Genomic DNA, 25925 nt, shown 5'->3' on the forward strand with positions numbered 1-25925 from the left:
AAAATTTGTGCTTGTTAAGGTCACAGTGATATCATTTCCAGAGGCATGATGCCTGCACAGAAGTTCGTAATGATATTTCCGAAAACATTTTATGATTGCAAAATTCATGCCATTTAAATATTTCACTTACTCTTAAATATAGAGTATTAATCTTATAAGGCACTGTAAATCTCCTAAACTTGAATGGCATAGCATAGCTACAATGTGACCCAGTACTATATATTTTCCTAGTTTGCAATCCTTCCTGTATCACTATTATATTTTGGTGGTGAATGGGCATAAGAGTTTGACTCTGTCGCTTTCACAAAACCTTTTTCTAGTTTTTTGCACATATTAAGCAATAAGGTCTTGCGTTAACTTATAAGCAATTAAGATAATTTTTTAATTTAACATTTGATTGAGATTCTGCCTTGTTTCATGAACTTTTCATGTCTAATGGTTGTAAAACTTTGTCACAGCAGCTCATACAAACAGTCCGATTTTGACCAAGGGCAAGGCATGATAGCAATGCCAAACATGTTGTGGTATTACTACCACGAAATCTCACTATCTGTGTTAAAAGGGCAGACATCTGCCCACTGAATCTACAATTCAAGGCAACTATTAAAAGAGTATTTTTCTGTGCAGGCAGGTTTATTTATAGGTTTGCCATCTTTTCAAGGTCTGTTTGCAACCTGCTAAAGCTATATCACCACTAACAGCTCCCTCTCTGGCAGATAAGAGTGGGTTTTGCAGGGCAATACTAATTTCTGTCTTGGCAGAGCTAACATTTGCAGAGCGCGGCACGTTGCTGAATGGAACCTTCTGTTCTGCCAGGTCATTCAGAGCAGTGTGGTCCGAGTTTGTTAGAGATTGCGGTCACTGTGAGCGTTGCGATTTAAAGAATGGCCCTCCCCTTGCCGTTTAGACTCTTTAAGATGCCCTATGTTGAAAATTGAACACGTGGTTACTTTATGCTGCAAAATCTTGACACCAAAACAGTTTGGTTGACCAGCAGCAACACAGCCACAGAAAGCCAGCTGAGGAAGTTTCTGTCTACCTTTTGAATTAATAGCCAGACAAATGGCTGCAGACGAAGAGCAGTAGTTTGTTTTATAGCCGGTGCACTTGCTCAGAGTGAGGCTGAGACAGCTGTTGATTTGTTCCAGAGAAACAGGTTAAAGAAGGAGGATGGAAGACAGGAGGGTGAAACGAGGAAGACAGCAGGGAGGGGAGCAAGAGAGATAAAGAAACAAGAGGGTGGAAATAGATAGAGATGGGGAAAGAAAGGAAAGGGAGGGAGAGAGAAGAATGCAGTCAGGCGCTCCTCACATCGGGTCCAATAGAGACAGCTCTGTTTCCGTAGCGACAGTGGAGAAATTGATCGCTGGGCCTTCTTTTCGGGGGGCCCAGCGCTGCTTGCCAGTGTCCCACTCTGCCCACTCTGCACTGCCGGCTGGCTCTTGTGTGGCCTCTGTTTGTTATAGTGGCAGAGGAGCTGTGAATCAACAGCTGGCCCGATACAAGCTTGCAATTGAAGCAGCAAAGTGAGTGAGGCCCACCCCACCCTTTTGCTTTGCTGTCCCTCCCTCTCTACCGCCACCACCTTAAACCACTGCCTCCCCACCCTGCCTCCCCCGCGAAGCCCTTCATTAACCAGCCAGTGGGGAGTCGGGCAACACCAGACACTTGGCACACGATCTTGGCTGGCGGGCCAGACATAGTTGGTGGGGGTCAAGTCTGATCACCTGCCTAGAATTATAATGGCAGTAGTCATGCCCATGCCTGACACACACATGCTGACTTGTGGACAACAGCACACTGTGTGTATGCTGTACCGCACCCTACGCCTGTACTGGGAATGCACACTGCAGCTGACGAGATTAGAGGTATAGATTTTTTTAAAGTCTCACTTTAAGTTTTAAGCCTACATTGTCCGCTGAAGTGTGAAAAGCTACAGGAGCATTCACAGTTCACCAGGGCAGTCGCTCTTGAGGAGTTTAACATGTCCCCCTCCACACATGGTGGGAAGTTAGCTGTGTTATTCATTCCCAGTGTGCACAGGAGTGCATGCGCTTGTTTACAGTGCTGTGAATCACAGCTTTCTCTTGATCCCCTCTCCTGCATCTGTCTTTTGTTATATTGTTTTTTTTTTTAGAGTAGGTGTAAATCAGGATTTGCTATAATGGCCAGGACTGTAAACCTACTCTATGTGCAGTAATGGAATCTCTCCATTGAAGACGTGCAGAGATTTTAAAGCATCGGAAGTGATGCAACGGGCGACACAAACTAAAAAATCCCTCTGCTTGTGCTACAGGTTTGAGCCTCCATTTGTTTGACTGAAAAATTTCATGTAACCGACTCATATCTACAGAGATTGGTTTGATATTGTGCCTTAAGAAGTCCAACTGACTTCACACTGAGCAGTGGTTAAAGTTTCATGAATCAGGCTGTGCAGGCCTTCTTACAACTCACAGCACGTCCGCTGTTGTCTTTAGTGATGGTAGAGAGGTGAAGGACCAGAGTGTTTATAAAATACTCTCTAATTTACCATTTTTAACGTCTTTTAATTATATTAGATCAGAATGGTTGGAGAGATTTTCTTCTATGTGATCTTCCACACTAGAGTTTAGTGATTTTTCTTTTTCAGAATCAGTTGTAATTCTAATGCACTCATTTCACTGTCAGTCTAATCATTGCACTGTTTGCTTACTACACCACTTCCATCCATAGTTCTTATACTGTATATAAAAGATGGATATAGCTGAAATTGAAGCCAGCACAGAAGCACCTTAAATCCACCAGCAGGGGGCGACTCTTGTGATCTATGGAAAGTCTTTATGAAAATTGCTCTTTTGCTCACTTCCTCACTAGTTTATTGCCTCAGTTTGTAGTTTCACTTCTTATTGAATACAAAACATATTCATTTTGCAAAATGTGGTCTTTTTTACAGGCAAAAAGGATGATGGAATATAGTATGGTTTATACTGCTTTTGACAAATCACTAGCTGATGAGATATGGGCCTATGTATCCCCTGCCCCTTACTTATCACGCCTGGTCTCAAAACATCAAGATGGTGATGACAAATGTTCAGTTTGAGGCTTCACGTTCGGCCTTCATGAGCCAGTGGGTGACATAATGGTAGCTATGGCCATCTTTATTTACAGTTTATTCCAAAATCAAACATTACAGCTTGATTTTACTGCATCCTGTGAGTGCCAAATGGATATGTTGTGAAATGGGCACATGAGAGGTTCAGCTCCCTGTTTTAAATGACTAATAAAGAGCACTTCAGAGATTTTCCCAGCTGCTCTGTAAAGGAATAACCACGTCCTCACTCATGAGACCCTTTCGCATTTTTCATATGTGTTCACCAAAACACATTTATGGTTGACATTTATATGTCAGTGTATGAAATCTTGACAGTGCTACTCACACACAGTAACTGCAGTATAGTTGCAGCTAGCGGGATTAAAGCAATAGAGGTAAATCAACGTAGCTGCATGAATAAATCATAGGTTTTCGGTTTAGCCGTTGGGTAGAGAGTTGAAGCCAAAAAGTCATGTTAGTAATTTCTCAGCTATAGATCACTTCTGTGGGAAACCAATGAAAATAACAACGAAGGAAGGAGCTGGAGGGTTATTAAAAAAATGAAACAGCCTAAAACCATTTATGAATCACCTTTCCTTGTTATCGAGAAGCTGGTTAATGTGTGTAAAAATAGGCACACATGATGTGAGATTTGGAAATGGAGGGTATACACGAGTCTTTTAATCCATCAAAAATAGTGTTGTTTCACTAAACATACACAGAACCACCACCACATTTTGAGTAGTACAATGCAGAGAACCAGCGATTTGTCTTATTGATTCACAGTAAGTCACGCAGTGCAGAAATCAATGCACAGGCACCATGTACATCACGCTGTAATATGAGCTGAGTCACAAAAAAGTCAGTAGAAAGGAGAATGTTGAGACTTTCTTACACTCAGCTACACATTTCATGCTGATGCATGTAGTCTTGGTATAACAGGAAGTTGGCTCCGCTCATACAGTTACATTCCTATCTGTGAAGTATTACTGCATCAAAAGACGCTTGTCCAAGTTATTCATAGTTGTCATTCCAAATAATTGGAAAAGGAAGTTCGCTGCTCTGATGCAGAGCAGAAAGGAAACAGAAACTTGGTATGAACATTGGAGTATGATGCTAAAAGACTGTGGTTTATCTCTTTTAAACACCCTGGAGGTCCCCATACCAGAGCCAGGCCTTATCAGTTATTAAACAGTAACCTGGTGCCTTTTCAGCAGGTTGAATTAAAAGAATGCAGCATTACTATGCCTCATTTCTTTTGAATCACAGTTGTTGGAGATGGAGGTGAGATTTTTTTTTAGTAACGGCAGTAGTTACTGACTCATTGGTTAAAGGCTTTCTCTCGTAATTACAGTTTTCATTAGATGGATGTAAAATTTTACTTTTTTACTGGAGTTTTCAGATCTCACTCTGGCCTGGTGATGGTTGTAAGTGAGAGTTTTTTCAAGAAGTGTTTCTTGATTTTAGAGCCTTACAGATGTGAAGCAGTTACTGAATGAACTGGGGATATTTATCGAAGTGGGAGGATTGCTAAGGCTAATGTGGGCTTAGACAGCGTAATACGGACTCCAATCATTGGAGTCAAACACAGCTTCACGGGTCCTTTATAACACCTGAAAAGCGGAGCATGTTATACATACAATATATTTTTTTTTACCTTCTCTCTCGTGTTACAACATTGATTGGGTAAATGGTGTTGAGCAACAGAAGCATGGAGTTCTTTCTTTTTTTTGCACAGGGGTCAGATATACACTATAGGACTGACAGCCCATAACGTCACATACCCAGTTTTTGTGTAGCCTATGAATCATGTCAGTCTTATTTTTCTTTCTTTGTTTTTTAGCCTTTACTGAACACAAAACTGCTAATATCACATACACAGTTTCAGACGTCATTGCCTGTTCACATTCTTGTTCTGGTACACTCAAAGAAAAATGCCTTATTGTATCTGTTGGTTTGTGACTGGGGTGTCAACATTTAACGTACTGCCCTTAACCTTTGAAAAGGGTGAATTTACTTGTAACCTTGTCTCTTGTGACAGTTTTGTACATGAATGTAATCATACAAAAAATGAACTTTAAAAAAGGTGCAAACTTGGACACTTAGTTGATTTTATATACCTGGATATGGACTGTCATTTGTATAGTGCCTTTTCAGTGATACCGACCACTTAATATCACCAAAACTTGATTTATTTTTGTATTTGATTTACTTTATACTGCTTGATTACATATATATACCATTTTAGCTCAGAAAAAAAGTACAAAGTTAATTTGAGGACCCTATAATTAACCACGGGAGGTACATTAGTATAGAATGAACCCGCAGGGACAAAAATGTGCTTCTTCTCTATCCCTAAGAGTGTAGTTTCTCTAACAACTATTTATTCCCAGCTGTAATTGCTTGAGGAACGTCTGACGTGTGGCCTGTTCAAGTCATGACAGGATCTTTTTTTAATCACCGGTTTGTTACCAAAGAAATAGTATAATCAAGTCAGAACCTGGCATAACTGACTCAGTTAACTCCACAAAGAGTTGTGTAAAAGTGTAGGATTTAATGCAGTATGTGAATATAAGAGGGACAGTCTGATCAGCTTGGATATTTTAAAGTTCACTCATTCATTCTTATCCCCCTTTTCTTCCTGTTTTCTTAGCAAGTGCAGTCATGAGTCCCGGTTACATCAGTGTTTGAGTCCAAATAATTAATATGCAGAAACACCTCAGATAACCAGTGAAGACATTTAAGCGGTGGGTGTTTTTGTTCTGTGTCCTCGTCCTTTATCAGTTTTCAGTGTCACAGAGGCCTCCAGAGCTGTTATGAAAGTGAAATAACTCTCTCAGAAAGCCAGGAAATTCCACAAGTGCATCACTGAAAGTGTATACATGGTCTGATTTCAGAGATAATGAACCAAATTAAATTAGGGGTGTTGTTGTGGTGCAGCTCCCCTGTTGGGATCTCTTGAGAGATTGTGTCCTCTAGCCACAGTGACCCTGGACTCACCCCACCCAGACTTTGACCCTGCACTCGCTCAGGAATGTGGCCTAAGTGGAGGTTGTCCTGTGTGAGAGTTTGGAGGTTGTTAGTCTGCTGCTGATGTCTACTAATAATTTTAAGCCACTGTTTTTTTCCCCCCTCCAATTGTGTTTCTTCGCTAAAGGTCACAGCACTTTGTGTTGATGGTTAGTTCAGGCTTAAGTGAAGTGGCATTTGAGTCCATCACTTCCCCTCAAGGGTAAAAGCAGCATTGTAATCTGAAGGATTGTTGTTGGACTTTAGGGACGGATCGAAATGAATTATTTCCACAAACCATGACAAGGTTATTGCAGGATTCAACTGTGCTTTTACACTCACTGACCTCTCTGTTAGTATAACTGTTCAATTGCTTGTTAATGCAAATATCTGATCACATGGTAGGAATTTGATGCATTTAGGCATGGTCAAGATGACCCGCTGAAGTTCAAACCAAGCATCAGAAAAAAGGTGATTAAGTGGCTTTGACCATGGGATGATGCCAGTTGGTGCCAGATTGTCTGAGTGGTTCAAAAACTGGTGATCTTACTGGGAATTTTCAGCATAACCATCTCTAGGATTTACAGATCTGAAAAAGAGAAAATTTCCAGTAAGCGATTGTTCTCTGAGTGAAGATGCCTTGTGATGATAGAGATCTAAGGATTATTGCCCCACTGCTCTGAGCTGATAGGAGGGTTAACAATAACTCAAATAACTACTCGTTACCTTTGAAGCAGGTGGAAAACAGCAGCATAGGACCAGATCAGATGCTACTCACAATTTGCACTGGCTTACCAAAATTAGACATTAGACTACTGGAAAAGTTGTTGCCTGGTCTGATGAGCCTCAGTTTCTGCTGCAACATTCAGATGGTATGAAGTAACATGAAAACACGGATCCATCCTGCCTCATCATGATGGGTCCATGGTCTCATGTGGTGGTGTAATGGTGTCTGCAATATTTTGTTGCTGCACTTAATGTCAACCAAACATCATTTAAATACCACAGCTTACCTGAGTATTGAAGCTGACCATGTGATGGAATGGCAGATTTGCATAATGATTATGTAGCCGTTAGAATTACAGCAGCTGTGGGATATGATCATGTCAGTATAGACCAACATCTCTGAGGAATGTTTTCAGCACCCTGTTGAATCTATCCCACACAAAATTCAGGCACTTTTTTAAGTAAAAAGGACTCCAGCCCGGTACTAGCAATGCGTACCTAATAAAGTGGGCAGGAAGTGTATGTAGAAAGGAAAAAGAAGGGAGCTGCTTATGAAAAATGAGTAAAATCATAGGACATCAAAATGTGTTACTATAACAAGGACTCCACTCCAGCATATATATTCACGCAAGTAATGTCAATAACATTAAAGTAGTCAAAAATGTGTTTTAATTTCAAGTATATTTTACCATTCTTTGAATTATTTAATATCCATGTGCATGAATATAGGTTTATAGCTGCTTATCATGTCATCTTTGTTTACTGGGTTAATGTGGAGAAACTTTATAGGTGACCACTGAGAGTTTGGCTTCATGATCCGAGTAGTAATAAAATGCTGGTTATGGTAATAGCAATAATACTATAATGATGGAGGAAACAGCACCACTATGAGTTGTAAAGTCTTTGGATGTGTCACTTTAGTTACAAAATATCTATGATAACCAATTAAGTAAAATTTGTTCTCCGTCAAACAACATTGGCCCTTTTGAATACAACTTTTCACAGCAGGACAGTCGAAGAGGATTTTTCTGTCTGCCCTGTCCTTTCTAACAATCCCCTCACATCTACTTCATTTCCTGTCAGTGCATTTTAATGTAATCATCAGCTTTCCTGAAGTAGTTGGCTTCAAACAGTATGATGTAATGCATGGAAATGACAGGAGTCAAATGTGCACAACTAAAGTAGAAATCGCTTCATGAAATATGACTTTAGAATTAATATTCAAACACTAAAATTTGCTCTCTGTCTCTAAAAACTGAACATCTGTAATAATCTGTTTAATATTTTAATGCTCCGAATTTCATTGTGATATTGGTCTTCAAAGTGATCAAAAGCTGCTGTGATATTCTTAGCAGATTTATAATTTTCCAGTGTTATTCGTTTGCATAATTAAACGAATGTGCAAACAGATTGACAGGTTTCCTGCTGTGTAACAAGAAATGTGACAGGATCAAGTCCAGTAATTGTTCCTTATGTCAGAGTCACACACAGAACAACACAGACTGTGTCTTCACTGGATCATACAGACCTTTTCAGCATCAGTGGAGTCTCTGTCCTCACAGAATCGGAGATTTGTTCTACTTTTCCATTAAACTGTTGTCCTCATCATCATGTAAGTGACTCACTGTCTCCAACAGGTATTTGTGTCAAATGTGGGAAGGGTGTGTATGGAGCCAGCCAAGCGTGCCAGGCCATGGGGAACCTCTATCACACAAACTGCTTCACCTGCTGCTCTTGTGGTAAGTAAGGCAGTTATTTCATGGGTGTCTATTATGCTTTTTTCTTATTTTCTGTCATACATATACTGTTACAATGGTGGATGCTCATATTCAACATAGTAACAGCTTCAAATAATGAGTTTAGTTTATTACCCTAGAAACCCCTAGAACCCAAAAGTGCTGGGTATAAGCACTCTGTTTCAGATAGCTCTACTTTTTGCAGTGTGAATGTGGGTATCGAGGCACCTAGGAAAATGTGAAAAACTTAAGGAGCAGATGGTGATATTTTACATGACCTTTCCTAAAAAAGTCCTAGAAATATCCGTATTGTGTGTCAGTGTCAAAACATGCTGCCATCTTCATGAGAATTTTCTGCGAAGGTGACGCCCAAGACATCTTATTTCAGCTTGTTGAATTTCAGTCATGCACTAGGGCTTCTGTCTGAAGCATTTTTCTACAAAGCCTTGATATGCGGGGTATGTGTGAAAAAATGTTACACTCATGGTTTGTGTAACACCTATGTGAAAAGAAAAAAAAAACATTTCCAGATCAGCAAGGTAGATTTTCAGAGGTAGATTTTCATGAGCTGTACGTTGGATTTCCCACCCCTAGACACTATAAAACTAGTGTAAAAGGTAAAATTCAGTGAGTAAATCTAATCAGCATCTTCACCTAAATATGTAGAATGTTACATGTTTTCTTACCTTTTATCCTGTTATGTAAGTGAAAGAGCCCAGTCCTAAGTCAAGGTTACATCATGGTACTGCTAATATTTGACTTTGATTCCAAAGAATTCATATGCTCAAATATCTCTGTTAAAATCTCTCCTAAATAAAAAAAAAATCCCCAAGTTTTATTGCTCACTCTGAGCGTCTGCAAATATTGTAGCAAGATGAAAAAGGTTAATATGAATTTTGTCTGTTTTATTGCTAATCAAGAAAACAATAAAAGTAGCTAGTCTGATGTGCCTGTATGTTAGTTTGATGTGTCTTTACTCTAAATATGAAGATTGTGAGGCTGTTTCTAGAGTAGGGCTGTCAAACATAAGGCCCTGGGGCCAGAATCAGGCCCAACCGACTCAAATCTGGTCCACAGGATGGATTTGGAAAATGTGAAGAAGAACAAAGATTTTAGACTTTTAACTGTATTTTCATGTTTTACACTTTTTCCTGACATAAAAATCTCCCTCCAGCTCGTGTAAACTTGCCCACAGCCTTCAGGGGAGACAGTTTTAAAGTATTTGGTCTGCGTGGATGACGATACTACGAGAAGTGAATCACAAAGCGATTCTGCATTAACCTGATTGCTCAAATCTATGATGCATTCGTTGTTTTTCCAGTTGAGGTAAATAGCTGTCATTAACCCCTTTTAATGCACGCCTTTCTATTTAATTTTACACTACCTGAAATCCATCTGTCCTGAACTCAGTGTCCAAGTGTATGCAGATGACACAGTCATTTATGTGTATCTAGCTCTAAAGAGTAAACTGTATCTTTACTCGCTGAGGCAATGGAAAAAACATTAATTGCATAACTTATTTCATATAGAATCTCTCCAAAACCATAAGCATGTTTTTTTCTATTAGAAGAAGCAACTCCCCTCCTCCCGAAATTGTTGCAATAAGGGCAGAAGGTACATGATATTCGGTATTTTAAATGTCAATTCATAATTATTTTCACCCCCGCAAAAATACATTACAAAAATATCTTTTAAAATAAGCATATCCTTGCTCATTTTGAGACATATATATAATTTAAGAATTCAAATTGGTTCACAGCTCTCACCCACCCACTCTCCCCATCATAAACACAGACATTTAGAGTGAGTAAAGATTCAAAAGCTGTGCAAAAATCAGGTGAAAACATTAACATAAACGTGGCAAAATCCTTGTATCTATAAAGGGCCATTGAGCACTGTGTTATATTAATTACTTGAGACACCTGGGTCTGTGCTTGTTTTTTGGTTTGCCCAGCTTTTGTGCTCCCTGGAGAACCGATCATTTCAGGAGTGTGATGTCTCAAATGTGCTAATTCTTACAGGCAGCACCAGCCGTGCTGTAAGCTTCTGCCGCTGCTGTCTCTGCCTAAAAAAATCATCATTAGTATCACCAGCTTGCTGTTAGATCTGGTGTTACAGTCTGGATCAAAACATCTGCTGCTTAAAATAATCCCCTAGGCTGAAGTCCGCTCTGTAGAATAAAAGGGCAGCAGCTCTCTGCAGCGGGAACAGGCTAATAATGAAACAAAGAAATAAAATGCTGACATTATTTGGTTTGTAAGGCTGTAATTAAATCTGTTCTCGAGCTCCAAGGACAGTATAGATTGTGTGTGCGTGTGTGTATGTCTGTGTGTATCTGTGTGCGTGTCTTCTGGACGCCCCTGACACCCGACTCCAGCCCTCCTCTCCCGTTTCCTGGGGAAACAAGAGGAAGATCTTGGGAGAAAGCTTTTTAGGCAGGTTCCATTCATATGTGTAACTATACATGGATACCGATCCTCCACCTCGCCCCCTCCGGCTCTGGAAGAGCTTCCTACAATTTAGATGTAACCAAAGCCACATACTTTCCTATTTATTGTGTGCTGGAAGAAAGAGGGGCCAGAAGCTGAGTGTCCAGTTGCAGAAGTTTGGGTGTTTAATGTGGAAAAGTGGCTTCTGGCTTGGTTAAGAGCTGTTTTAACAGCCTTGATAACTTTTTTTGTGGGTTCATTTAGGAGTCAATGTTCATTGCCAAAACAAAGGAAGACACTGGTTGTTCTCGACATTTGGTCTTTCAAACAGACTTATTTGTAAGACAACCAGATAATTTCCTCTGAGGGCTAAAAATACCCTGAAAACATGCCTGGAGTACTTGTGGGGAGCAGGGTAGCTACATCATAAAACAGCTATGTAGAGCATAATTGCTTTTAGACAAAAAACAGCTCCCTGGAGAATTATTGTTGCGTTTATTGGAGAAATCATGTCCACGATTAGTTAACAAGTTGTCTTTTGTGCTTCATGGGCCATCTCTCCTCTAAAGATGGTTTATTGGTAACATAAACTCTGATGTTTCATTTGACCTCATGTGAATGGGAATGTTTTCTTTTAAGCAGTGTTTTGAAGGCCTCTGAGAAGTTTAGTTTCAAAGTGCCTGGACTTGTCATAACACAATCCAGTGATTTATCGGGAATTGCGTGCTTATGTCCCCTGTTTGTTTTTCGGGTTCTTTTTCTTCTTTCTGGACTCTGAAGCTCCAGAGTGAGGTTGAGTTTGCTGAGACATTGCTCGCTGGTAGCCTTGGGCTTTGTTTAACCATGCATAATTGAGCCCTCCTCTTGGCTTACTCCCATGGTTGCACCCTTTTTTCATAAAATGGCCAAGAATGCAACCCCCACCACCACCACCACCACTTCAGCCAACCTTCCCTGGAGGACCTCAATCAGACAGTCACAAAGTGTACCAGACCTCCTTATCAGAGGGGGCAGGCCTGGCATGGACTCATGTAAAATGGCACACGTACGCCAGAGTGGATGCAAATACATGTTCACAGGAGCACATAGTTTTACAAATCTTGGGTCTAATCGGTTTGAACTTTGACTTTTAAATATGAAATATCTTATTTTTCTTCCTCTAGTGTCCATCATGCTAAGTAGTAAAGTCAGTCAGTCTATGCCAATTCACAAGTTTCTGATGGCTAAAATATAACACACATATAATGTTATCACACTTGGTCTGTAAGTCAAATCAACTCAAAAATAAAATCAGAAAAATAGTAAAACCTAAGGTTATGGTCTACATAATATCAGCACAGTAAAACTGATAAAAGCGTTTAACCATTGTCTTTGAGTAAACTTTAAACATGGGGTCTTGCTCTATCTCTTACTTACTGAGTCTAATATTTAAAAGTAGAAAATGCAAAACAGAAAAACCTGTAATCTTTTGTATTATCATTGCTCTTGCTATTTTTATATATTTTTAGCTACCAGTTGTATATAAACAGGCATTAACAAGGTTTGTTTTAGCAATAATGTCTTGTGTACAATGACATGTTCTCCTGAAATAAGCATCTGCCGAGGTATCTATGGTTATAAATAGTGCCACTGAGCAATGAATTTATTCATATCTGCAGCTGTAATTGTTGGTCAGAGCATTAAACATTACCCTGAACTGACTGGATGAGTAATTGTTGTGCTGTTAGACCTAGCAATGCTAACCTTAGCCACAGTTTGCAAAAAAAAAAAAGTTACATTGTGTCCTTGCAAAATGGCACGAACATTTAAAATTCAAATTTTATTGAAAGATTTGTTTCAAATGACTGCTAAATGCAAATCTAATTATTATACAGTAAACTCTGTTTTTTGAGAGCTTTATTTTTCTTTTTAATTTTAGTTTATGATATTTATTTTCCCATTTATATGTGGCATAGAAAACAGGTGTCAAAACATCCCTAGTGGGTATATTTCTCAACGTAAACACAGTTTAATCGGGGTGAATGTAAAATTTCAGTACGAGCGCGAGACAGGGTGTCGATGAAAAGAAAAGAAGTAAACACTGCACTTCAGACTGGATGAGCAGACTGTCAACCGCAAAAAGCCTGATGACTCATTTGTGTGCTACACTGAACCAAAAGGCGGCAGCTCAGGGGCTTGAATTTCTCTAATCGTTTACCGCCACAAGTTGCACCTGCAAGGCATTGGAAATCAGGGCGCCTTCAATTTTCTTTTTTGTTTTGTTTTGCTCCCGAGGTCATATATATGCAAACTTGTAGTGTTATTAGAAGAAAATAGATGGATGGATAATGAGGATAAGACAACTTCATTCCATACTCATCATGCTGGGTAAATATTTCTTCATAGATGCAGGCAGCGGACAACTGTTCTCATTAGCAGGTGGTCAGCGAGCCGGCAGCTAACGAGCCTGTAGCAGCAGTATTGTGTTTGTGACACCCTCGGTGTAACCCTTTCTGCTTTGTTTGGGCTTGCATTTAAGATCCTTCTTTTATTATAATGAATAACAGGAAGGCTGGATGCTGTGAGACATGTTGAAACAAGGATCTGTATCATAACTTTGCCCTCAATTTGGGCTGCAGCTGCCACTTTCATGTTATTTTTATTCTAGGTAAGTTAGAGGTTGATTCAGAAAAATGTGGAAAATTCTATTTAAATACTTCAGACAGGTGATCTGTTCATTGCCAGTCATGCATGAAAAATGTAACGATTTATTTTTGGATCTTTTTTTCCCAAAATTGTTTTCATTTACACAGCATTATAACGTTTTTGTTGCACAGCAGATATCACTTGTTGCTCACAGTATACCCGTGCTGTATTTTTTATATTTTATTTGCTGTCTTATACCCTAATACAGCAAATAAAATATATGTATGGATCTGTTTTTAAGATATATCACATAAAGATATACATATTACTTTGTCTGCTTTTACGTTATGAAAGCACAGAAAATGCTAAATGAAAAATAATGGTACATCACAGACTAGAGCACCCCCCACCCCTGCCCACCACCTCAAATGAAAACAGGTGCCATTAAAAAAATCATACAACTTATTATTTTTGACAGTAAACAGAACAGATTTCTCTTGTCTGCATCAACTGTCTTATTTTGTGGACAGACTCAGTTGTCCACTTGCTGGAGGTTCTGGTTAAAGTGGCCCTTCACCTTGCACTGGATCTCCAGCTGCAGCTTAAAACAGTGGAGTTGAAGTCTTTTAAGTGTGGGCTAAGAGCTCGAGTAACCAATACTGAGGCGAAAGATGAGAACGGCCTAGTGCTGGTTAAAATGAACTTTCAAAAAAAAGGGAGGGAATTAGGACATGAATGAAAACACTGCGTATCTCTAAAAATGTGCTCTTTGATAAATGTGTTCATTCTTTGACACAATCGTACTAAAGAAAAGGACAAATACTATCTGACCCTACCAACCAAAGCTCTTCTGCATACTTTGGTATTTGAATACTGCTACCTTCCTATCAACTAAAAGCAGTCTATCCATTCTTCTGTGATCCCTGACATCAACATTTAGACTAGCACTCTCTGAAATAGTGAAATAGATTTTGAATAATAGTTGAAAATCATTTAAATCGTCTTTCTTTTCTATTCTGATGCTCAGAACTCATTTGAACTTCAGCAGTGTTGCCTTGACCTTATCTACATACCTAAAGATGTTGACTTGCTGCCATGTGATTAGCTGCTGAGATATGTGCATTAAGCAGTTAAATACCTGACTAAGTGGCCAGTGAATGTACAACATTCGGGTTGATTGTAGGCCAGAGACATGGAAAAGTCAACATTTTTCAATGGAAACCCATTTCCTTTTGGAACAATGAACAACATTGGGTTGTTCATTGTGTGGCCTTCGCTTGCTGTATCTCATTCATTCTTGGCCTGGAACTGGAGGATATTATTAGGACTTTCTTTTTGCAAAAAAAAGCTTTTTTTTTGCACATACTCGTATCTCTCCCATCCACACATCATCTTTTTCTGCACAGCTGAAGACATGCCATCCTTAGTGTTATCCTGCAGTTCTGTTGCCTTTCGTCTGCAGTTATACATTACGAAGGTTAGACCAGCAGTTTGAAGATCTTTCTCTCTCGTTTTCCACTTTTGTTCACACAGAAAGCAATGAAATGTCTGACACTACTGCGATGTTCCAGAATTCTTTTTGTAGGTGAAACCTCTCTCTTTGCCAGATGTTTTGACCTGAACTTTTGTGCATACCCTAGAAGTCGGAGCGTGCATCATTTCCGATTTCTGGATGACTCAAAACTGGGAGTAAATCTGTGAGAACAGTAATCAGAGCATAACATCAAGACAGTGCATGTGTCTGTCCTAGTTTCAGTATTATCTAGTGTGGCTCAAAGGGTGTGGTGGCAATTGGTCAAAACAATGTGATGCAACCCATATTTTTTTCTTTTATGTTTTGTTTTTGTCAATTAAATCCTAATATTTAATTAATCTGTTATTCCGCACTAATTAAGCAAGTATCTGTGCCTATGATGTAGTTAAGGAATGCAGTGACCAAGGTTACTCCCCTTTACTGATAACTTTTGCTTCAAAAAATACATAATAAAGCAAAACACTAAAGTTTCAGTGCATTTTTATCCACAGTCTATATGATGTTAATCTCCAGTGTTCAGAGCTGGATAATATGCTTACAGCAGACTTTGCTGTAGCCTCCGTGACTGGGGTTTCTCTCAGAATACCAAAAACATGAAGGCCTGCAGAGGCTTGTAATTGCATTGTATGAAAAAATCAGTTTGAAGTTCCTTTGTGAGCCAATCACCACATTTATCTTTCCCTGCAGCCAGGCAAACGCTCTCGTGGTTTCTCTGCCAGAGAAAGAACAGAGTGATGCCTTCTGCCAGCACATTCCTCTCTGTTAGGCTGGTTTATTGTCAGTGACAAAGCGCGGAATTAAATTAAAATACAGCTAACAAAATTTTCAGTTGTCTTTTGATGTGAATGTAAAACAATAAGCTTTTGTATGTACTGAAGCTCTCTCCTTGTAACTGCAGGCAGGTCCGTGCTGTCATGTGAATTGTTTATTCTGGCTAACTGACCTGATTGAGGAGCCAAACTCAGCGGTGTGATTGGTTTTCAGATGCTCATCAGTACCACCAAAAATCTCCAACCTGAGGATGTGTGATGTGTTCACTTTACCCCTTTTTGTAAAGCTCAAATTTGTTTGGCTACTGATAAAATTTGACTAACTCATAAAATCGTAGAGGAATAACGCAACTATTAACCTTGGGAAGTCATCGGTTTTCAGATGCTATTTATATTTGATTAATTTGATTAACTGCTAGTAAGAGCAGTGTAAGAGCGAATTTTCTAAGTGCACTTTTAGTAAGCACATTTTGCCACGGGATAAACTTCCTCTCAGAGAGGAACAGTTATCTCATGTTGAAACACACCAGCAGGCGTGTCACCAGTAGGAAGTTGACAAATACTTCTTGTTGGAATGTGACCTGATATGATCCACTTCTGTGTCAGCATTTGCTTTAGGGATGTAGATGTTTCAGCTTTTTTATCTGTTTAAAAGGTCAGCTCAGTAGATCAGCAATTCAAAGGTTAATGGTAAAAGATTATATTGTGCATTGTTTGTTTTATGCTGACAATTTCTTTTACCGTATTAGACCCAATCACCAAGAATGTAAAGAGTTTGACTGATTGACATCTGCTTAATTGTTGTTACTGGCTTATGTTTGACCTCTGACGTCAATGCAAACGCAGATAACAACAGTTTCACAAGTTCAAGGCAGCAGCGGCTTGTGAATGCAGGTGCAACTGTTGCTCCACCAGGTACAAAGCCTAAGTGAATGATGGGAAATGGGATTCTATGTGATATGATATGTGACTGATCATTAAGGAACATGATTGTCTTCTTCATATTATTTTGCTATTGGTTTATATCTAAAGACCTTTAGTTAGAAAGAGACAGGGCCAGTAATCAAGTCTGGGGAGATCGTCATGGAAAATGTTTTAATAATATTTCATCAGTTTGTAGTTTGTAAAGCTGCAAAATCCATGGATCAGTTTCAACTGACAGTCCAAAAAGCTTTATGAATTCATGTTCACTCCCTGCAAAGTTTTGGAGAAGTTCATTTTAGTTCATATGTATTTCTTCATTTAAAGGTTATGGACACTCAAATGGAGAAATTAAAAGGACACACTGGGGTTTTTTTTGCTTAAAGTTTGTGATTATAAGTGTTTGTAACCTCAGTAGTCATGATTCATGATTTCTACCAAAGTTGGAAAGCCCTACTATGAACCATTAAAGAAAATAGAGGCTTGGTTTTCATGTTTTTCTACTAAAGAAATTATTTTATGTCACGCTCTGAAATGTTCCCCTTCCTCTTCGCAGCATGTGGCTGCTATAAGCTCAGCTGATGCAACTGACCTGCTGCAAAGTGAGCAACACCTTTTAGGCTGCAGTTAAAAAGTCTGCTATTGAGGTCTTAATTCAGACTTCCAATGTTAATGGGCGGGACTGGAAAATGTCAGTCAAACTAAAGAAACGTAAAGCATGCTTCATTTCTCTACCCATAGTTTAATTCATCATATTTATGAAAACTTTATGATCTCCTTCCTTTATATCTTCATATTCAGTGCATTAATCCGGGTAAAGCTATCAAGCCCAACAGTTGAAAAAGTCAGTAACTTACCAGTGCTGCAACAGAAAATTAATGTTTGATTGTATGTTTGTGTGTGTGTGTGTGTGTGTGTGTGTGTGTGTGTGTGTGTGTGTGTGTGTGTGTGTGTGTGTGCTAGACATATAACATGACAAGAGAAGTAACACGTTTTCACTCTCTTTAATAAATGACTGTCCTTAAAAAAATCAAAAGAGATAATACAAAGATTTTCAAAGTAAACATATCATGAAAAGTCCTCGATGTTCAGAAAGTACTACCCAAAGAGGGGCTCTCTGTGACTTTGGAAGTCTTGGGTCGAGCTTCATGTGCATACCATGAGCTCAGGTTACACTGAAAGAAATCCTGTCATCTTCACTTCTATTTGAACTCCAGCCATGAACTTAACCTTAAGGGTTGGATTGTTTTGTCAGTTTTCTAGAGTTGCACAGAATAGTCGACACATGTCCTGCATCCAAAAAGTACAAAAGATCACAATTACATCTGTCTCTTATCAGTAGGAGAAAATTATTCAGACCAGAAACAGCATGCAACTTAACAAAGTCACTGCAAAATGTTAAATCGTATATTAAATGTATAATGGTTTTGTATTATGCAAAAATAAGATTCCTACATTCTCATTTTGGTAGCCATAGAAAAGGCCACATCCCCCACATGATCCAAGGATGAATCTCAGACACACTAACTCATTTTAGCTGAAAGCGTCTAAACAACCTGGATGCCCAATGAAATTATTTTTATCCTTTCAGTGAAGACGAGTGACTCCTGCTGGGTTTTTTCTTTCTTTTTTTGACTGAATAGGCTCAACCGCAACTGCCATACCAGAGGAAAATTTAGCCGAATGATACCTTCGCCATGGTGACACATCAGTCTTCATTTCCATGGCAACACCAGCATTCAAAATGCACGCACTAACAGATGAGCTGAGATTTGTAAATGACCAAAAATTGCACGCGGCCGTCATACGTGCAGAGGTCAGGAGCAGAAAGAGGGAGAGGAGAAAATCACTCATCATTATGTGTCATTATAAACATTACCAAACTCATATGCATGTGGTGTGCTGAGGTTCATGGATTTTAAATGCCATTGAAAATTGTGCTGTTAGGCATGTTGCATACCTGTCCCTATAAAATATAAACTATGAAATTAAGTAAATACTATGACTGTGTAAATAACCTGTTAATAACTAAAAAAGGAGAAAAAAGTTATAAATTTCCTAAAAACAAGTAAGAAAAATCATGTTTAAAAAATCCAAAATCAGTTGTAAACCTCTGGTTTCAAATGCCATGATGTCAAAATAAAGCGAGCATGGTTTGAAATTAAAAAGTGCCCTGAGTCAACTTTTGACTTAAAATTGAATTGAAAATTGACTCCAGTTAACTAAATATTTTTCTTTTTTTAAACAGTTATGGAAAAATCTGAAGGCTGTCAGTCTTTTTGATGGATTAGATGGTGGATTCATCAAAATATTAAATCAACACATCAGTTGCTGTCTTCTATATATATAACCTAAAATTAAACATACATGGTTGAATCCTCCAGTGAGGTGTCGGAGCGTGATCACGACTGAGTCATGGGTGCAGCTGGTTGCTCATGCAGAAGGAGCAGATTATGCAGGCAAAGTGAACCTCATGGTGAAGTAAGCGCTTGCAGCATTGGAAAGTTTAATCATTAAAAACTTTTGGTAACTTACGATCACTTTCCTGCTGGAAACGCGATGCTGGTAATTTCAGTTTCGGGTGTAGCAGGAGAGCGAGGTTGGACAGAGTTTGCCCTTCACAATAAAATAAAAATCGGACACAAAAAGCTTTCGCCTCTGCAGCAGCCCTCTTTGATGCATTTGATTACACTCAATCAAGCACCCAGCTCAAGTCACCTTATATTTGGTATTTCAGACATAAGGTTGTTTTAGTGCCTTCGCTTGAACTGTTGAATCTGTTTCTTTTGGTGCTGACATGTGGAGTGACCTTAAAGCAGATTTTTTACATTTTTATTCTTTTCTCTCCATGTCCTCATCAATGCATACTCTTTTTTTGTAGGTAGGTAATGAGAGAATAAGTTAGGAAACTTCACAACCCTGTCCATCAAAATGAAAGACGGTGACAAAGTCTAATGCAACCTCTGGTTGAAACCTCTAAAAGTAACTAAGACAAGCAAGCAGAGTGAGACATGAAAATGAGAAAAGGATTTTAAAGTAAATCCCAAACTGCACATCTAGCTAGTCTATGATGCCAGGATGGGTAAATTATGCTCAAGTTTACATGCAGTCAGGGGCCTAATGGGAGCAATTTGACTGAGCTATAATCATGGATCAGGCTCTGTAAAACCTGCAGGTAGATTGCAAATTATAAATAGAGCTACTGATTCAATGCCTTGCAGGACTGTGAGGACATTCGGCCTCTCTGCAGCAATGTCTGGTCACAAAAGGCCAGAGGAGCGAGAGGGAGGCATGGAGCCCTCCCCCTCTTTTTCTCGGTGATGGAAGTGGGCAGAGAGCGGGTGCTGGAGAGGTGCGGGGGGATGAATGGGACCAGCTAGTGACCTCAGGCAGAAAGAATGTCCCCGTTTGCTCAGTCGGCCTGCTCCCCTAGCAGCGCTCCACACAGTCATCAGCACTGGGGCCTTTGTATTCACCTTCCAGACCCCAAACTCCAGAGCAGAGGCCACAGACCAGCACACAGCAACACCTCGCAGCCCCTGCTGCTGCACTGTTCACTATAATCTCACTGCTCCTGCCAGTTTAGCCCCTTCAAAGTCTCATCTATGAAGAGTTCTTCTTCAATCCTCCTTTTCTTTTTTGCTCCTCGCTACCAAAATGCTAATTGCTCCTCAGTCTCAAAGTCTTAAAAGTCTCACCTATTGTGTGGACAACATTCCTCTGCTGCTCCAGCCATTTATGTGGATGTTAATGTATTGCCATCTCCCAGCATTGTGACAGTGTGTGACAGTGTGTGTGTGTGTGAGTGCGTGTGAATGCATGTGTGTGAAATATAGCAATTGCATAAATTTAAGTTTAAGTTAAAAAAAAAAAGGGAAGGGTGAGCATCTTTTTCATGCTGGGACACCCATAAAATCAGCGGTGGCTCAGGACGACAATTAAATCTGACTAATCCTGCAGATTTATGAGATCCATGGGTTTCGTCTGCCAGGCTCGGGTGAAGTCATCGCGCTGCCACAGAGACACCGCTGCTGTTAAATGAATTTGAATGGGCGAGCAGTGTGAGATGCATGGCAGGGGGCTGTAGAAGCCAGCCCGCAGCAGAATTTCCTTTTCAGTTTGGATTCAAACTTGGATTCTGATGAATGAAGGCTAACCCAGAGGAATTCAGTGTTCTCACTCTGCGCTAGAAGCTCGGTGTCCTGAACCTGGGCTCACTGCAGTGTGGACATGTTTATGTGTCGTGGGCCTGTGACTTTTTTAAGGATTTAAAGTTATTTAGAATAACGAAGCGGTGTTGAAAAGCTGGTTGTCGTTTTCTGTATGTGTCAGAATAAGGGACATCCTCCCTCCAGTCCGCTATTGTTGGTCTGTCTGTGAGCAGTGCACAATAGCAGGGAAGAGTGGAGATTTTGGGGGGAGGTTTGGCAAGCAGCCTGCTGTATTGATTGTGTATGGGTTGTGAATGGATTCTTGTCAGGATCAATGGTTGAGGTAATTAAACGGAGGCAGAAAGTTGCCTGTTTTTGGCGAGCCATCTGCTCCGCACTCTGTGTGTGCTGTGGCCGTGGAAGATAAAAGAAAAGGATACAGTAGGATGTGTTTTTGCATGTAAAAGTTAACAGAAGTGTTATGTCGCATGTTGTGTCTGAAATAATTGGTTCATTTTTTACTTTTTACCAACACTAAGTGTTTCAAAACTCATTTTGGGGGGGCAAAGAAGTGATAACATAACAAATAAAGTCTAAAAGTGCACATTTTCTGTTCCATATATTTATTATTGATGTCTGCGGGAGGATTTGTATTTCAAGATACAATTTATTTTTCTAATGCTGGACCTCGGTGCAGCTACTCAGTTCATTCTCTACCTGAGACATTCAATTTTAACTCCTCTTCACTAGAAGGCCGACATTCCTTCATTCAAGCTACCTTTCTTCTATTCCTAATTCAGTTTCCTTTTCATGTCCTTTACAAACAGTAGGTTTAAACAGTGGGTGGATGGTGCAGCTGTGACAGAAATCTGCAAACCAGCAAGAAAGAAAATCTACTATGTTATTATCAGATTTTAAAATGTGGAAAATTGGATAAGCTCATCTCTTTGCTTTCTCTAGTATTCTGGGATGGTTTTACACTAAACTTTGTCAAATTCTTTCCCACTCAGCTAAGATTTTAAAGTGTGGTTGCACCAAAAAAATGTTACACAGAAAAAATCTGCAGGTCCTTTCAAAAAGTTTTGGAATTTATGCAAAAAGAAAGTCAACCTCTGACCTGACGGTCAGTTTGCAAGCAAAGTGGAAACTGTTACCACAAAGTTGCAATCACTTAAACTGATCAGTCACAGCATTCAAACCAGCTGCCTAATATCGTGTAAATCTTCCTCATGCCATCTCTGACCCTTCAAAGCAAGAACATGGCACCTTTGAGAACGTCATGGCACTTTGGCAGTCAAGCCTTTAGGTCATTTTTGGTTGCAGGGTTCAGTGTTTGTGGGTTGGACTTATTTTGTGTTTGTGATGGTTTCTTCTTTTTACTTCCCAAAACTTTGTGGGTTTCGTGGTGTGTGACAGTTAGCATTGTTCTGCTGAGGTAACATGTTGATATTGTGGGGGTGGGGGGTGGGGGGTAAACTTGGTGTGCAACGATGTTCAGTGCAATGGTTTTCACGATTTTTGTGCACAAAGTGTAAGCCAGAATTTAAAGGGATGACTATATTTATATGTTCAGAAAATAGCCTTTGTATCCTCTGACCTATCATCAGTTCTCCTTTTCATTCGGTTTGTAACATCTGGATGTCATCAGTCCACTGGCAGATACCTTGCCTTCATTGGAAAAGACACTTTTAAATCAGACACTTTTGAACAGTCTACCACTATTTTGATGTTGGCCTATTTCTCTCAGATGGGATGTTTCATTTGCAAAGTGCTTTTTTATTATTACCCAAACTGTACTGACAGATGACAGTGATGATGAGATCATTCAGTCCAGCTGAAGTCAAAAGACACATGGCTCTTGTGATAGCTGTCCTCTTTTCTTTCAGTAGGTTAACCAAGCTGTATCACATATTTGTAATTCCCAATATGTAACAACTACACATAAAGTCTAGGGCTCACGTCAACTTTTTTTAGTTGTTGTTTTTGTTGTTAAAGGAAAGAACTGCTTAAAATGTACCGTTACAAAAAAAATAATTCATATCTTGATGTCCACTTGTAGTATGCTGTAAAGTACAGTGTGCTCTAATAATGTTTGGTTGTCAGAAAATCCCTCGTCACACTGTTTGGTTGTTGGTAGACAACAAAATAGCAAATGAATGCCAGGAGATGAGGAATAATATTCTCACTGCATATAAGCAGTTCTCTTGTTTACTGTAAGGGTCTGTGCCTTAAGATTTCTAGATCCAAAGTACAAAAATATGAGCATCCACATACTTTTGACTATATAGTCTATATACATCTTTGCACGTTGCAGATTTAATTTGCTGTTCATCTTTTCAGGGAGGAGGCTACGAGGGAAAGCGTTCTACAACGTCAATGGAAAGGTCTACTGTGAGGAGGACTTTCTGGTAAGTGCTCTCGTGGTTATTGATTTTGTTCTGTGATGAGTGGATCACTGTGTCTTTGCCTCATGCTGGAGTCAGATGGGGATGCAGGTGGAGCAGAAAGAGCGAAGAATTAGGACCTCAGGCTACATTCTTGAACCCTCTGGAGGAAAAACACTTAACAGCTACAATTAGGGCTTTAGCACCACCCCTTCAATTCACACTAATAATTTCCCCAAGGAGCTCAATTACACTGTGAGCTGCTCCCCGGCACTTACAATTAGGAGGTGGAGAAGGAGGAGGAGGGTTGGACAGCTGCAGCTCTCAGACTCCTGGTCCATCTGCTGCAGGTTAACAGGCCAGACACTGGACCTGATCTCATGCTCCACTGAACACTGAGAATCGTGACCGTCATATTTTGTTTACTCTAGCTGTATGTGATTTGAATAAAATGTGACTAATTTCAAACAAGGAAGGTGGCTGCAAACACTTCCTCTAACACAGATGTTGAAATTGGTTTTGTTGTCCAGATTACACCATAACTGTTGGCCTCATGTGCTGACAGTACTTCCTGTTTATAGGCAGCTTTCCTGTAACCTGCTGGCCTGTTAGGAAACACTCAGATTCCTGTTTTGCAATTTACAATCAGCACCTTTGAGATGTCGGGATGAGACTAATCTCCTTCCGCCTCCCTCCTACGGCTGATGCACGGCTAGTCTGGGCTGTCACCCTGGGGGTGCTTCATAGGTGGGGGGAGGTGCTGGCAGATGGTAGATTCGGAGCAGAGATGTCAGGGCAGGGGGCGGCCTGCCCATCATGACCTACCACCTCCACCTGGTAGCAGTGTCTCCACTAGCAGCCCCCTCTGTGTCAATCAGGTCACGACCCAGAGGGGGTTGTGTGCTGCAGATGGTCGCCTTAATTATTCGCCTGGGCTTCAGGTTTGAAGGGAAGGAGCTACTGATGTGTTGGCGAGTGTTTTATTTCCTGTAGAAGACAGAGGGCACTAAACTCCCTCAACATGAAGGAATCTTTGACGAATTGGTTGTAGCCGTAAAAAAGTAATGGAGGCTAAGAGAGTGATGAGATGATTCTAAGTAAAGCCTGGTCATCTCATTATAAAGTGTATCTATTATGCTTTTACTTATTTCCTTTCATAATTAAACTGTTACATTTAACATGGTCAAAGTTACAAATAATGAGGTCAACACATTAAGGTCGAATAGCTCAACAGCTCAGGCTTCAAAACACTAAACACTTGCAGTTTTTTCAGCTCTTGGTTCTGTACAATGTCAGAGAGATGATATCCTTATATGGTCATTTGACACGTACAGCTCTGACTGTGAGCACAGAAGTCCCACAGAAATTGAATGTGCCACAAGCTCAATGTGGCACATTCAACAAACACAAAAAATAAATAATACAGTCACTGGGAAACAAGTGATTCTGCTTAGTTGCTAGGTGGTTGATATCCTATTTTTGCTCTGGTGTAAGTGAACCATTAGTAGATGCAGCCAGCCAAAGTAAGAGAAAGTGAGAGAAACTGTAACAGCTTTTTTGAGGCTGCATTTACATTCAGTATGAGACAAATAAGAATTGCTTTGAATTGTAATTCATGCAGAGTCCAAAAATAAAGATATAGAGGTGAAAAGGGCATAACAGATCTCGTTTAACAAGCACAGCAATTCCCTCTGTAGATAAATACAATATTGAAACAGGTTGTCATGCAGAAGGTTTGAAGCATTGCTTGTGATTGCAGGGTCAGTCAGTGCAACAGTATCCAAAAAAGCAATACTCGGCGTGATAATCTGTGTGTCTGGTTTCACCCACAGTACTCTGGTTTCCAGCAGACGGCTGAGAAGTGCTTTGTGTGTGGTCACCTCATCATGGAGATGGTAAGAACTTTATGAACCACGTTTTTAATAAGAATCATTAATCTGATTCAGCAGTTAAGCATGCTGCTGTGCTTTCACAACCATTAGAGGAGAAAAGAACATTTTCACTTTACATATTTAGCAAAGAATTTTAAAGAAGATACGGATAAAAAAGATGTAGTGTTGTATAATCCAGTATTTTTCCAAGATATAATTTCCTTCACCCATACATATATCTATAGCTACATCAATTTTTCTCCAAGATAAAGCTATCATCTTTTTGTCCTGCAGGAGTCCAAAGTCAATTATATTTGACACCTTCACTCCAGCAGTCTCACATACTGTCTGAATAACGTTATTCCAATAAAAAATTGGACAGCCCTTTAGAGAGTGTAACCCTTTCTCTGCCTATTATGTCCTACTGCATGTCCATACCTGTTATTTAAGTCCTATATAAGAACTATTATTGTCTTCTATTTTCTTCTCTATTTTTTTCTGTGTGGGAGTTTAGATCCTCCAGGCACTAGGCAAGTCCTACCATCCTGGCTGTTTCCGCTGTGTTGTGTGTAAGGAGGGTCTAGATGGAGTGCCTTTCACTGTGGACGTTGAGAACAACATCTACTGTGTCAAAGACTACCACACGTAAGAAGACGACCGTTCTGATCAAACGGGGTTTTTGTAAACAAACAGCGCAGC

General features: G+C 39.8%; 1 protein-coding gene across 1 annotated transcript in view; it reads left to right on the top strand.

Annotated features, from left to right (window-relative positions):
* Positions 1-25925, top strand: part of LOC116325567 (WT1 interacting protein) — a 36962-nt gene that overhangs the window by 2673 nt on the left and 8364 nt on the right. The window contains exons 2-5 of the mRNA XM_031746499.2: positions 8443-8544; positions 23312-23379; positions 25188-25250; positions 25741-25871. Of these exons, the coding sequence (XP_031602359.1) occupies positions 8443-8544; positions 23312-23379; positions 25188-25250; positions 25741-25871 (364 nt within the window). The remainder of the gene's footprint in view (positions 1-8442; positions 8545-23311; positions 23380-25187; positions 25251-25740; positions 25872-25925) is intronic.

This window comes from Oreochromis aureus, linkage group 1 (assembly GCF_013358895.1).
Source record: "Oreochromis aureus strain Israel breed Guangdong linkage group 1, ZZ_aureus, whole genome shotgun sequence".
NCBI lineage: Eukaryota > Metazoa > Chordata > Actinopteri > Cichliformes > Cichlidae > Oreochromis > Oreochromis aureus.